Here is a 15,491-nt window from a genome sequence, read left to right as displayed (position 1 = left end):
AACGGATCCGTCTCCATTGGCCCCCACCCTTCCCCCCTCTATTGTAATAATTCGTTGGTGGCACAGAGTGCCTCCCCCCCCGCCCCCCCCCTCCTCCCTCTATTGTAATAATTTGTTGGTGGCACAGTGTGCGCCCCCCCCCTTCCTCCTTGGTTGCTATGGTTACCGATCGGAGCCCCAGCGATTAAACTGAGACTCCGATCGGAACTCCGCTGCCACCAATGATGGGGGGGGGGAGATGGGAGGCCGCACACTGGCCACCAATGTTGTTAATGCTATAGAGGGAGGGGGGGCCGATGGGGGGCGCACACTGTGCCACCAACAAATTATTACAATAGAGGGAGGGAGGGGGGGGGCGCACACTGTGCCACCAACAAATTATTACAATAGAGGGAGGGGGGGGGGGCCGCACTGGCCACCAACCTATTATTACAATAGAGGGGGGGGCCGCACTGGCCACCAATGATATTCAAACTGGGGAGGGGGGGGAGGGTCTGCCCCCTGCTGCCTGGCAGCCCTGATCTCTTACAGGGGGCCGTGATCAGCACAATTAACCCCTTCAGGTGCCGCACCTGAAGGGGTTAATTGTGCTGATCACGGCCCCCTGTAAGAGATCGGGTGCTGCCAGGCAGCAGGGGGCAGTCTTGTACACAGTTTGTAGTGTATTCTAACTAGAAGCGTCCCCATCACCATGGGAACGCTTCTGTGTTAGAATATACTGTCGGTTCTGAGTTTTCACGAAGTGAAAACTCAGCTTTGAAAAAGCTTTTATGCAGACGGATCTTCGGATCCGTCTGTATAAAAACTAACCTACGGCCACGAATCACGGACACGGATGCCAATCTTGTGTGCATCCGTGTTCTTTCACGGACCCATTGACTTGAATGGGTCCGTGAACCGTTGGCCGTGAAAAAAATAGGACAGGTCATATTTTTTTCACGGCCAGGAAACACGGATCACGGATGCGGCTGCAAAACGGTGCATTTTCTGATTTTTCCACGGACCCATTGAAAGTCAATGGGTCCGCGAAAAAAAACGGAAAACGGCACAACGGCCACGGGTGCACACAACGGTCGCATGAGGCCTTACTTTGAAACATGGCTAAAAGATGTATTTGGCACTGCTGTGCTCTCCCAATTAATGTGGTGGAATGGGCGCACCGAGTCCCCACCAGACCTCTGCTGCCGGGAGCACCCCCACGACCTGTTCTGATTAAATTACTTCACTACAGGGACAGGGATGCCATTTTGAGGGCTGCCAGAAACCGCCCTGACATCACCATCAAGCAATTGCATTTTTTCAGGACTTTTCTTCCGAAGTCCAAAAGAAGCAAAGCCAGTTTCTGGATGTCAAGCGCGACTTTGTTCCCTGCAAGTGTCCTATTCTATGATATACTCAGCGCGTCTGCGGATGGCTGCTCTGGGATCTGTTCATTTCTTCAATGCACCGAAAGATGCGGCCACATGGATCGACCAGCATGAACGTCGGCTGCGACAGGAGGAGAGATGATGGCCATCCGGCCGTCCATTGCAAGTTTGTACCCTTGGTTGCTAATGAGCGACCTATTGGAAAGATATCCCTCTACTGTTCTACTACTGAACTGCCCACGGAGCGCAAGTATCCTTTTATGGCGGGGGACAATCTCGCTCAGCAGAAGTAGAGAGTTTGAAATGTTACTTAGATGTCCGGTTTCATGGAGGACTTGTGCCTCGGCCTGTTAGATGATGCAATGCAGGCACGATTTTTACCATGTCTGTATTGATGCTCTGTATCTGTGATATCATGCCTGTCTGTTGGTACGATACCTCCACTGTATCACCAGTACCTACAATGCTCCTATTACCTTATGTTATTAGCTGGGTCATGTTTCTGATGTTCAAGTATGACTAATGTATTTAATGTTGTGAGCTGAAATGTGCGCGGCCTGGGTGACCTGTCAAAGCGATTTGCTGTGATGGATTATCTGCGCCCGTATTTCCCCGCTATTATTTGTTTGCAAGAAACCTATTTTACAAAGGAGGGGGCACAGGCATTCCATAGGTCATGGATGAGTCATACATTTCACTCAGCGTTCTCTAGCTATTCCCGTGGGGTTAGTGTCCTGGTTCATAAATCAATTCCCTTCCAGGTTCAGTCGTCCAGTATCGACCCTGACTGACGCTTTATCTGCATACACTGTATTATCTTCACACAGGAGTAGCTCCTAATATCACTATATATACCTCCACCTTGTAGCAGTGTGGCATTGAGAGGTGCCCTGACTTTTATTAATAGTAACCCTGATATACCAGTCATTATGGTGGGAGATTTCAACAATACTATTCATCCCTACTGGGAATTATATGGGGGGGGCACAGGCGGATGCTGATGGCCCTGTATCAGCCTTTGGTAAATTGTTGGAAGAGCTGGCCCTGATGGATTTGTGGCACACTCGACATCCCAATGTGCGTCAGTTTTCTTGCTATACCAGATCACACGAGGCCTTTTCACGTATTGCCCGCACAAAGCAATCCTTCCAGCGACAGAAGTATTATGATGAGGGGGAGAAGACGGGCCATTATAGTTGTTCTCCCTAAGCTGGGTAAAAACCCTCTCCTCCTGGATTCATACCGACCCATATCATTGTTACCCACAGACATAAAGATACTAGCTAAGGTGCTGGCTATGCCCCTTTCGAAAGTTGTCTCTTCACTAGCACATATGGATCAGTCTGGATTCTTGCAGGATACATCCACGGCGATTAACATCAAACGCCTATATCTAAATATGCAGATTCCGGTGGACAACCCAGGGGATAGAATCATCTGTTCTCCAGATGCCGCTAAGGCATTCGATAGTATTGAGTGGGAGTATCTATGGGAGGTGCTGGAGAGGTTTGAGTTGGGTGATATATGGTAGGCCTACAGCGCGGGTGCGGTTGAGCGGATATGTATCAGAGGGATTTTGGCTCTATAGGGGAACCAGGCAGCGATGCCCTTTGTCTTCGTTACTGTTTGCCCTCGCCATCGAGCCATTGGCAGCTATTGTTAGTAGGCATGACACAGGAGAAAATTGCCTTATATGCAGATGATGCCTTGCTGTTCTTGGCGGAGGCTAGGGAGTCCCTACCAGAGATTATGGAGGGACCTACAGGGCATAAAGGGCATCATGCAGTATACTTCAATATGGGACACTCCATAGTTGCCACATCTGGGCTCCCTGCAGGGTATAGGGGGTTGGCGTCATAGGGGCATTATAAGAGTTCACCAACTCCTTGATCATAATGTTCACAGAACTTATGAGCAACTTCAGGCAGAAACTGGTTTACTGTCCTCAGACTTTTATAGATATTTACAGCTGCGCCATGCCTTCCGGGCTAATCATGCTGACGGTATGTTGAGCACGGTATACCAAAACAAAATCATTGCCCTAGTAGACAGGAGGAATTCTGCGTCTGGGGTTGTCTCTCTGCTCTAGCGTGCTATACTAGACCGATTTTTGCAAGACTACCCAGTGATTAGTAGGACAAAATGGGAAGTAGAGGTGGGGCCGTTAGAGGGAAAACCAGTGGCAGGAGATATTGAAGAGGACTCCACAGTTCTCACTCAGTGAAGCCCATAGGTTGTCACAATTGTACCTGATTCATCGGGTTTACAGAACCCCTCAGTTTCTGTTTAACATAGGACTTCGTTTTGATTCCAAATGTTTGCGATGTAGGGAGGTGGATGCGGGTATGTTACACATGCTCAGCCCTGGAGGGCTTTTGGCGCGCTGTGCTGCATCTCATTAACTCTCTAGACGAAGTTACATTGGATGTGACCCCATTTGTTTGTGTATTGGGATATGTGGAGGATCTGCCAATCACTGAGCCCAGAAAGGTAGCGGTGGCCAGAATGTTATATACGGCTTGCAAGCTGATTGCCCAGCATTGGCTAGATGAGTGTAGTCCTAGTAGAACTGAATATATAGCCAAGATTAACTGGCTAATCAATTTGGAAAGAGGGGTTGACCAAAGTTGAGAAACTGTGGACTCCTTGTACTGACGCCCCAGGGCTGGCATCCAGGGAACTCCAGAGATACCGTCTGGGACTGGTGTGAGGGGTACTAATGCCTGATGTGTGTAGCTGGATCTGTGATTGGCGGTCTCTTGAGGGATTCAGGAAATGTCTCTCCACTATTTAATAAGGGGAAGTTGTGTCTGATGACAAAATGTACTTTTACCCACATGATCAAGGTTCAGCACAGTATTGTTGAAAGTGCTGTAGGGAAGGAGCATGAATTTTTCACAAAGACATGACAGTGGGGTCGGGTGTGGAGGATGGAGAGCATCATCAAGATGTTATGAGGGGTGAGGGTATGGGGGTGTTGGGAGTTTGTGTTTGTAAAATTTTAAATATGTTAATAAAAAATTACTTAATAAAAAAAAAAGGAAAAAAAAGGATACTATGTGTAGTTGCAGTCAGTGTTGTATGGTTACTATGTATAGTATCAGCAGTGTCGGACTGGAGTGCCTAGGGCCCACCTGTATTATTTATTGTGGGGGCCTACTGTACGGATACGTTCAAATATTACCTGCTCACACACCAGCAAGATGCTACCAGATGATTGAATATGGGGGACCCTGCAGCTCTTTGAGAAGGTAGGTCCTGGGGCAGTGGCAGATTACAATAGGGACGTTCGGGTCGGCAGCCCCAGGCCCAGCACCGCTGGGGGGCCCAAAGCCGACCCGAATGCCCACATACTGCGGCGGGGCACGGGAGCGCATAGCTCCCTATCCTGTCGCTGATCACCGCCATAGGCCTGAGGCCTATGCGGTAGTGAAATCCCGGCGCAGGCGGGTGTGATGACATCATCGCGCGCCTGTGACGGGACGTACCACTGTGACGTGTGCACGCCTGCCTCATCCGGCCTTCCTCTGCGAGCAAGCGCCTGGCCCTGGACATAGGTAGCTTTTAATTTTTTTTCTTTTTTTCTTTTTTTTATTTCATGTGCCTACTTTGGGGGACATGTGGGGGGGGGGACACAGGAGGACATATTAGTTCAGAGACATCAAGTACATCGGGGGGGGGGAAATGTGAGGGCTGTGTGGAGCCAAATTATTATGGGAGGGACTACTATGTGGGGGCAAATTAAAATATAGGGCAGTGTGGGGGCAAATTACTATGTGGGGACAGTGTGGGGAAATTGCTATGTGGGGACAGTGTGGGGAAATTGCTATGTGGGGACAGTGTGGGGAAATTGCTATGTGGGGACAGTGTGGGGAAATTGCTATGTGGGGACAGTGTGGGGAAATTGCTATGTTGGGACAGTGTGGGGAAATTGCTATGTGGGGACAGTGTGGGGAAATTGCTATGTGGGGACAGTGTGGGGAAATTGCTATGTGGGGACAGTGTGGGGAAATTGCTATGTGGGGACAGTGTGGGGAAATTGCTATGTGGGGACAGTGTGGGGAATTGCAATTATGGGGACAGTGTGGGGAATTGCCATGTGGGGACAGTGTGGGGAATTGCAATGTGGGGACAGTGTGGGGGAATTGCAATGTGGGGACAGTGTGGGGGAATTGCTATGTGGGGGGAAATTACTATACTGGGCAGTGGGGGGGAAATTACTATATTGGGCAGTGTGGGGAAAATTACTATGTAGGGGAAATTACTGTGTGGGGGCAAACTACTATATGGGGGCAGTTGGGGGGAAATTACTGTGTGGGGGAAAATTACTATGGGGGGATTACTATGTGGGGGCAGTATGGTGGAAATTACTATATGGGGTGTTGCTATTGGGGAGGCACTGTAGGGGCAATTCTATTATTTTTGGGGACACTATACAGGGATTATTGCCTGGAGCACAATAGAGGGTGTTGTTATTACTGGGGGAACTATAGGGGACATTATAGCTGCTGTGGACACTATAGGAACATTTGGGGTAATTCATCAAACTGGTGTAAAGTAGAACTGGCTTAGTTGCCCATATCAGCCAATCAGATCTCACCTTTCATATTTGACAGCTCTTTTGGAAATCCAGTTCTACTTTACACCAGTTTGATAAATGACTCTAATTATGTCTATTAGGGTCACTATTTTTTCAGCAGTATAGTACCTGGGACATTGGGGAGCACAACTGGCACAGTATTGGGGGTGGCAGCAGGATGACACTGTGGGGACACCAGGATGGGGCGGTTGATGGAAAAATTTAGAAATCTAACGTGTCTGTGTTACAAACTGTAGAGATGAGATGTGGCTGAAAGAATTTGCCATGGTGGTCTGGGTCAAATGGAGGAGAAGAGAAAAGAGAAGGTCTACATGACAGGAGATGTCACTGGATGTAAGAGGTATGTGGTGCTGTATTCTCCTCCATATCTTTTTTTATTATAATTATATGTATTTTAAATTTGGCGACCAAATTTTTCAGTTTAGGACCCAATTTGGGGTAATTTGGGGTATGTTTTTTAGTCTGAAGATGTCATATGGCCTAGGAAGAGACTGTGGCGCTCATGAAGCACCGCAGCCTCTTCATACTAAAAAAAACTAAACTAAAATGGAGGGAGGGGCCCAAGTTGGGTAGACAGCCCCGGGCCTATCATGCACTTAATCCGCCCCTGTCCTGGGGAGAGGAGGACACTGGCAGCTTTCCTCTGTACCTAGAAGTCATCTTAGCTCTGATGGTGTCTATAATAAACTGGGGAGTTTCTTTAATAACCTATAAGGTTTTTATATGAACATAGGCTGGTGGAGGGGCCGTACATTGAATATATGTATAAGTCTACTGTGTTATGTGCCACTTGTGCAGGGGGTGGGAGACTAGGGGCCCACCGGGGGATTCACCTGTACCCCTGTGAGCCAGTCCGAGCCTGAGAATCAGTAGGTGCTGTATGGATACTATGTGTAGTTGCAGTCAGTGTTGTATGGATACTATATGTAGTTGCAGACGGTGCTGTATGGATACTATGTGTAGTTGCATTTGGTGCTGTATGGATACTATGTGTAGTTGCATTTGGTGCTGTATGGATACTATGTGTAGTTGCATTTGGTGCTGTATGGATACTATGTGTAGTTGCAGTCGGTGTTGTATGGATACTATGTGTAGTTGCAGTCGGTGTTGTATGGATACTATGTGTAGTTGCATTTGGTGCTGTATGGATACTATGTGTAGTTGCAGACGGTGCTGTATGGATACTATGTGTAGTTGCAGACGGTGCTGTATGGATACTATGTGTAGTTGCAGACGGTGCTGTATGGATACTATGTGTAGTTGCAGACGGTGCTGTATGGATACTATGTGTAGTTGCAGACGGTGCTGTATGGATACTACAGTCAGGTTCATAAATATTGGGACATCTACACATTTCTAACATTTTTGGCTCTATACACCACCACAATGGATTTGAAATTAAACAAACAATATGTGTTTTAACTGCAGACTGTCAGCTTTAATTTGAGGGTATTTACATCCAAATCAGGTGAACGGTGTAGGAATTACAACAGTTTGCATACAGTCAGGTCCATAAATATTGGGACATCAACACAATTCTAACATTTTTGGCTGTATACACCACCACAATGGATTTGAAATGAAACAAACAACTTGTGATTTAACTGCAGACTGTCAGCTTTAATTTGAGGGCATTTACATCCAAATCAGGTGAACGGTGTAGAAATTACGAAAGTTTGCATATGTGCCTCCCACTTGTTAAGGGACCAAAAGTAATGGGACAGAATAATAATAATCATAAATCAAACTTTCACTTTTTAATACTTGGTTGCAAATCCTTTGCAGTCAATTACAGCCTGAAGTCTGGAACTCATAGACATCACCAGATGCTGGGTTTCATCCATGGTGATGCTCTGCCAGGCCTCTACTGCAACTGTCTTCTGGTTCTGCTTGTTCTTGGGGCATTTTCCCTTCAGTTTTGTCTTCAGCAAGTGAAATGCATGCTCAATCGGATTCAGGTCAGGTGATTGACTTGGCCATTGCATAACATTCCACTTCTTTCCCTTAAAAAACTCTTTGGTTGCTTTTGCAGTATGCTTTGGGTCATTGTCCATCTGCAATGTGAAGCGCCGTCCAATGAGTTCTGAAGCGTTTGGCTGAATATGAGCAGATAATATTGCCCGAAACACTTCAGAATTCATCCTGCTGCTTTTGTCAGCAGTCACATCATCAATAAATACAAGAGAACCAGTTCCATTGGCAGCCATACATGCCCACGCCATGACACTACCACCACCATGCTTCACTGATGAGGTGGTATGCTTAGGATCATGAGCAGTTCCTTTACTTCTCCATACTCTTCTCTTCCCATCACTCTGGTACAAGTTGATCTTGGTCTCATCTGTCCATAGGATGTTGTTCCAGAACTGTGAAGGCTTTTTTAGATGTCGTTTGGCAAACTCTAATCTGGCCTTCCTGTTTTTTGAGGCTCACCAATGGTTTACATCTTGTGGTGAACCATCTGTTTTCACTCTGGTGAAGTCTTCTCTTGATTGTTAAATTTGACACACATACACCTACCTCCTGGAGAGTATTCTTGATTTGGCCAACTGTTGTGAAGGGCGTTTTCTTCACCAGGGAAAGAATTCTTCGGTCTTCCACCACAGTTGTTTTGCGTGGTCTTCCGGGTCTTTTGGTGTTGCTGAGCTCACCGGTGCGTTCCTTCTTTTTAAGAATGTTCCAAACAGTTATTTTGGCCACGTCTAATGTTTTAGCTATCTCTCTGATGGGTTTGTTGTGTTTTTTTCAGCCTAATGATGGCTTGCTTCACTGATAGTGACAACTCTTTGGATCTCATCTTGAGAGTGGACAGCAACAGATTCCAAATGCAAATAGCACAAATGAACTCTGGACCTTTTATCTGCTCATTGTAATTGGGATAATGAGGGAATAACACACACCTGGCCAAGGAACAGCTGAGAAGCAAATTGTCCCATTACAATTTGTAATGGGACAATTGGCTTCTCAGCTGTTCCATGGCCCGGTGTGTGTTATTCCCTCATTATCCCAATTACAATGAGCAGATAAAAGGTCCAGAGTTCATTTCAAGTGTGCTATTTGCTATCAGTGAAGCAAGCCATCATTAGGCTGAAAAAACAAAACAAACCCATCACAGAGATAGCAAAAACATTAGGCGTGGCCAAAACAACTGTTTGGAGCATTATGTGTAGTTGCATTTGGTGCTGTATGGATACTATGTGTAGTTGCATTTGGTGCTGTATGGATACTATGTGTAGTTGCATTTGGTGCTGTATGGATACTATGTGTAGTTGCATTTGGTGCTGTATGGATACTATGTGTAGTTGCATTTGGTGCTGCATGGATACTATGTGTAGTTGCAGTCGGTGCTGAATGGATACTATGTGTAGTTGCAGACGGTGCTGTAAGGATACTATATGTAGTTGCAGTCAGTGCTGTAAGGATACTATATGTAGTTGCAGTCAGTGCTGTATGGATACTATGTGTAGTTGCAGTCAGTGCTGTAAGGATACTATGTGTAGTTGCAGACGGTGATGTATGGATACTATGTGTAGTTGCATTTGGTGCTGTATGGATACTATGTGTAGTTGCATTTGGTGCTGTAAGGATACTATATGTAGTTGCAGTCAGTGATGTATGGTTACTTTGTGGGTAGGTCCAATGTGCTCAGAAGAGACCAGAATCCCAGGTTATGCCTGGGCCCATGTAACAATCCACACTGGGGCACTCAGATATGCAGTAATATGTCACACACATGAAGTATCTGTGGTCAGTTATGGCTCACTTTATAAAGCTCAAGACAATGAAATGATCAGATGTTCCTCCTGCTTTGTAGTTACCCAGAAAAGGTCACTGTCGTCTTCTTCATCTTGATGACCCTGCTCTGGTTTACACGGGAACCTGGGTTTGTTCCTGGCTGGGAATCTCTCTTTGAAAAGTAAGTTATAAAAAGCTGAATACTATTGTTCCCTATTAGCAGCCATTTCAAGCCTAATGTTTGTATCTGGGTTGTCTCTGCCCCACAATCACTACTTTACATATTTCCAGGCATCGGGCTTCTTTAATTGACCCATATCATTCAACTCCCTTAAGGCCTCATGCACACGACTGTATGTTCGGTCCACATCTAATCCCGATTGGATGCGGACCCATTCATTTCAATGGGGCTGCAAAAGATGCGGACAGCACACCATGTGCCGTCTACATCCATATGTCTGTTCCGCGGCTCAGCAAAAAAGATTGGCAGACGTGGGCAGGACATTTCCACAGGAGTAAAAAAAATTGTAGGCATGCACACAGTCGGTATCCGTGTTTTGTGGATGCGCGATTTACAGACCGCAAAAAGGGATACAATCATGTGCATGAGGCCTAACACACCTATGCTACCATCTGCTTGTGTCTCAGGAATGGTTTTAGGACAGACGCTACGGTGTCAGTGTTCCTGGGATTCCTGTTGTTCCTGATTCCATCTAAGAGACCCCAATTCACCTGCTTTGGAAAAGAGGAGTCAGGTGAGGACTTTCAGATGCAGGAAGCTCTGAGTAATGAAGGTAAACTGGCTCGCACTGTGTAGGGACACTTTCTGGCTGGCACTGTCAATGAGGACACTGTGGATGGGGCTCTGCGAAAAAGAGCACTGGGGACACTATGGTTGGTATTGATAATGGGGACACCATGTATAGGGCCACTCTATGGCTGGCAATGAAGCCACTGGGATGGGGGAACTCTCTGGCTAGACCTGTTACTGAGGGCACTGTGTATAGGGACACTACTAATGGAGGCACTCCAGCTCTGTTTAATGGGGTCATTCTTGCACTATTTATTAGGATATTCTAGTACTCTTAATGTAGCACTCTTAACGGAGAACCAAATTACATTCCATCTAGTTTCTCCTTCAAAGCCATTTGAAGGTTGGAGAATTCTCAAGGAGTTCCTCTATCGCGCCGCCTGCTGTCCTTTCACCAGGATCGGCAATACTGTGGGGTAATCATTGCACACATGTGATATGATTTTGGCCTCCCAGGACAGAATGAAAAGAAGGAAGAGGATGGACCTTACCTGGGAGGCCCCATGTTGACTTGGCAGGAATTCCAGAAGCATATGCCCTGGGAGATTGTGGTGCTGGTTGGAGGGGGTTATGCCCTCGCTGCTGGGTGTAAGGTAACTATGACACCAATTTAAAAAGACTGCACATAATAAGAAGAGAATTGTGACTTCTAATCAATTTATAGTCTAGTCTAGAAAAACCAATACCACTTCCACAGATTAGTGTTGTTATAGGGACACTGGCCATCATAGCAACCTATCAGGCCTCTTTTGTTGTTTTCTCATCCGTGCTAGAAAAATGGCCTTCGGCGTTTGTTTTGATGCTGTCAGGTCTGATGTCCTTATGATAACACCCAAAGTGCTGTCACAAGACCAGAAGCACCTGAATGCCTTTGGCTCTCATCTGTCGTTTCTATGATTCAGCAAATCAACACCACTGGAGTCTTTGGTGTCCTACATGATTATCACAGCACCAGTAAAACCAATATGTCTTATAAACTAGTGCTATCTGTTCCAAGTCATGAAGATGGTATTGGCACCCATAGTGCTTGCCACCTTTCAGAACTGACCCAGCTATGACTACTCAGCCAGGATGAACGGTTTTATAGAAACGTAGAGACAGTTTCTCTCAGGTTTTTAAACTGCCTAGTGGTCCAGAAATAGTGAAGCGATTTATTGTAATATCCTTGGTGGTCTAGGGGTAGTGAGGGGGTACATTATACATCCTAGGCACGTGAAGGTGTTAAATGGTAAATTCAAGTTTCTTTTGGGGCCCTTTACAATTGCCTAGTTTGCCACCCCCTAAATCCAACCCTGCCAGACGGTTCAGATGATTCATTGTTACAACAAGTCCTTGAGGGTTTGCAGCATAACCTTTTATTGATAAGCCGACTGGTTTTTCTTGTAGACCTCCGGTCTCTCCACTTGGATTGGTCGTCAGATGGAATGTCTGAGCAGCCTCCCCTCCTGGGCCGTCAGCCTCCTGGCTTGTATTCTGGTCTCTGCCGTTACAGAATTTGTCAGTAATCCAGCTACCATTACTATATTCTTGCCAATCCTATGCAGCCTGGTAAGCAAAAAAAAAAAAAACAGGTTCCAAGGAAGGGGAGGGTGGGGGTCATGGGTAGGCATTTTCCTGTCCAATAGACCACAAACAAATTTTCATTGCATTTCTTCTTGGCCAAGAGGTCTCAGCATCAGCAATCTTGAAGATGTCCTAACTTAAAGGGAACTTTCCCTGGACAGTTTTCCTTTATGGTATGCAATGACTGACAGGTTATAGAAAATTTACTGAGGTCACCATGAGCCCCTCAAGCCCTGGCATTGGCCCAGGTTTGCATTGTGATGCTGCTGCTTTAATTATGCCCAAAACTGGTAGAAAAGCAAGAAATTTGACTGGCTGATATGGGCAGTTCTTTACTTTTTTTTCATTGACTTGCAGTCTGAAGCTCTTCACATTAACCCTTTATACACACTGATTCCGGTCGCCATGTGCATCTCATTTGCTGTGATGTTACCAGTGGGGAACCCACCAAATGCCATTGTATATAACTATGGACACTGCCAGATCAAAGATATGGTAAGAGAACATATCCCAATAGCATAATAAAAATCTTTGCAACTTTCCAAAATGTTCAATATCTCTGCTTCCTGTCACAGAATGGGAACATGCTGGCCAGTGGCGTAGATAGAGAAATAAGGGCCCCATAGCAAGGATCAAAACAGGCCCCCCACACAGGACAGAAGGGTTTCGCCTTTTTAATGACCCTTGGGCCGTTTTTTCCACTGCCTCATTTGCTAAAAGTTGTTCCTTTAGAGGGTAGAGTCCTGACCAGGTTTTCACCCCCAGTAGAAGAAGGGATGATGATGATCCCAATTGGGCGCCCTCCTTCCCTGGGCCCCATAGCAGTCGCATGGTCTGCCGCTATGGTAGTTACGCCCCTGATACTGGCTTACATCTAGTGGCAGAGTTGCTTCTCAGCTTGACAGTTGTATATAATGTAGACAATATTGTGCCATCCAAACAATTAGAAACTCTATCCTAAGCTGATAGTTTGTTTCAATGTACCAGTTCAGTTAAAATGGAGTCTAGACTGCTTGGCTCACAAAAGATTGTCTAGACTTAAAGCAAACACACTGTTGTGAGAAGTATTAGGCCTGTACAGGTATCTACATTTGAGCGTAAAAAAGGGGCTTTCATTCACTGAAAAGCAGCAAGGAAGTGCAACACAGTGGGGGTCATTTACCAACAATTTTACGCCTCTTTTTGGTGTTTAACACCACAAAGTTTTTGGCCGTCAGTTTTAATTGTAGGATTATGGGGAATGAAGAGATTAAAGGAGGAATTTCTGTGAAGCTAATTTCTTGTGCATTTTCTGTGTTTAGTTTTCCTTTAAAGGCTATGGACACCTTTGAGGAAATGTGCTTTTTAATGATTGTATTTTGGGCAAAAGATATTTTTTTCAATTGGTCTTCAATACAAAAATATTTCAGCTGTTTCTGAGATGCAGGGGTCAAAAATCAGTTTTCTTTGAATCCCGTCATCTGACAGCTAATTTTTAGCTTTTTTTTTCTGATCTCCTGACTTCACAAACACTCATCATAGCTCAATTCTTATCAAAATGCAGGTTAAGTAAGCCATCAGAAGATGGGATAAAAAAAAATAAGAAAGTCACAGCTTGCAGACAGATTGATTTTTAACCCCTGTAGCTGAAAACTGCTAAGCATTTTTAATTAAAAAAAAAAGAAAAAAAAAAGATCTTTAGCCTAAAATGAGTAAAATGCACTCATAAAAAAGCCCCACCTCCAAGGTGTAAATAGCCTTTAAGTGTGCTCTGAAATGCAGGGTAGTAAAGTTGCATATTTTATACTCTATTCACAATCAAAGCTGTATTCAGAATTATTCTGGGTATAACCAGCACTAAAATACCCACTTTCTGCATCATACCTAAGGCCAGTTGAGAAGTTCCTCACCTTTGCCTGACTGCAGGGGGTGTCATTTGGGTGCAAATGCCTTCTATTTCTGTACTTTTCCAATTTCAATTCGGCCAGGGGTACTATTTAATCAGAATCCCAAAAGCTACTTTGCTCCGGTAATAGATTGCACACTACCTGCGCAGACCCAGAACTAACAGGGGGTGAAAGTACATACAAGATTTTGAAAACCTTATAAAGTTTGAATGCAGATCTGGATGTGACTACAGTACAATCAGTCCAACATATGTAAAGCAAAGTATAGACATCAAATTCTGATCAAATATCATCTATAAAAATGATTTCTTTCTTCCCCTCAGGTGAAAGCTGGTCTTGGAGTAAATATAATCGGTGTGGGCATCATCATGGTTGCCATTAACACGTGGGGCATCAGCCTCTTCCAGCTGAACACATTTCCAGACTGGGCAATGGTTCACAACTCCACTCAGCACCTGTGAATGTAGCCAAGGACCAAAAGGAGAGGGACACTCTGATCTTGTCCTTCAGACAGAGTCTGGCGGGCGCAGGAACACGTGCGCAGGAGATCAAGCTGCACACCAAAGGACATTACCAGCACTCAGAATCCATTCTTTTACTTGAATACAAGGGGCACTCTCTTTGGACAACCTCTTCCCATATGTCATATTACATACATATGACAGTAATAGAGACAGGGGTCTTGATTGGGACGCACTCTATTTGCTAGAACATTTTGCATTTGGGAAGGGAAGGGGGATCTAGCAGTAGGGCCTTCAGGAACATACCCCTCATGCTGAAGCTTATTTAATGGAAAGGGTTTATCCAAAAAGGCCACCCCCTTTAATGAAGACCTGTAACCTCTCCTGACATCCCTTGTAACTACAATTCTGGAGCATCTATTCCTATGACTGTATGATGTACCTGCTACAATTTCTGATTGAATATTAGCCATTTGTAATAAAGGTCCAGATGGGAATTACCAGTTGGGGTTGTGTCCCTGCAAACTTTGGGTCAGTCAGTGCTGCAAGTGTCAGACTTGGCAGGGACCCCCCCACCCCTTCCACTAGTAACACCCATTTGGGCCTTCATTGCAAACTGCTTGTAATTCATAACTTCTAGTAGGAATAATACAGGAATTGATGCCCCAGAATTATTATTACATGGGGAATACAAGTAATTGCTAAAAAAAAAAAAAGACATGTCAGGAGTGAGTGGTGACAAGTCCTCTCTAAGTACAGTTATGGAAACTGGTGTCATAAAATACACTCATTGACAAAAGTAACGCACCCAGATAGAAATATCAGATTTCTGCCAAACTCGGCCTGCAGTTAGGTCTCAGGCAGATATGTACAGTAACTGGTTACAGGTGTGGTCGGATTCGACACTGAGTCTTGCCACAAGAAGGCGTAAAAGTGTTTACCCTGCTGTTCTATAAAAATAAATAAATAAAAAAGGCTCTCAGAGGCTACTTGTGGGTAGTGTACCTCTTGGTGAGAGATCATTAACTGCTAGACATATCTCTATGATGTACTTGAAGACATTTTGCC

At 45.2% G+C, this 15,491-nt stretch overlaps 1 protein-coding gene across 1 annotated transcript in view; it reads left to right on the top strand.

The window, feature by feature from the left end:
- The window catches only part of SLC13A4 (solute carrier family 13 member 4), an 80,265-nt gene extending 65,616 nt beyond the window's left edge, over window positions 1-14,649 (top strand). Inside the window, exons 9-14 of the mRNA XM_040433869.1 lie at window positions 9,782-9,883; window positions 10,351-10,487; window positions 11,012-11,106; window positions 11,900-12,061; window positions 12,434-12,571; window positions 14,286-14,649. Of these exons, the coding sequence (XP_040289803.1) occupies window positions 9,782-9,883; window positions 10,351-10,487; window positions 11,012-11,106; window positions 11,900-12,061; window positions 12,434-12,571; window positions 14,286-14,423 (772 nt within the window). The 3' untranslated portion in view covers window positions 14,424-14,649. The remainder of the gene's footprint in view (window positions 1-9,781; window positions 9,884-10,350; window positions 10,488-11,011; window positions 11,107-11,899; window positions 12,062-12,433; window positions 12,572-14,285) is intronic.
- The last annotated feature ends 842 nt before the right edge of the window (window positions 14,650-15,491 follow it).

Source organism: Bufo bufo, chromosome 1, assembly GCF_905171765.1.
Source record: "Bufo bufo chromosome 1, aBufBuf1.1, whole genome shotgun sequence".
NCBI classification, from domain to species: Eukaryota; Metazoa; Chordata; class Amphibia; order Anura; family Bufonidae; genus Bufo; species Bufo bufo.
The sequence above is the reverse complement of the archived record's forward strand: the minus strand, read 5'-3'. Positions and strand labels throughout refer to the sequence as shown.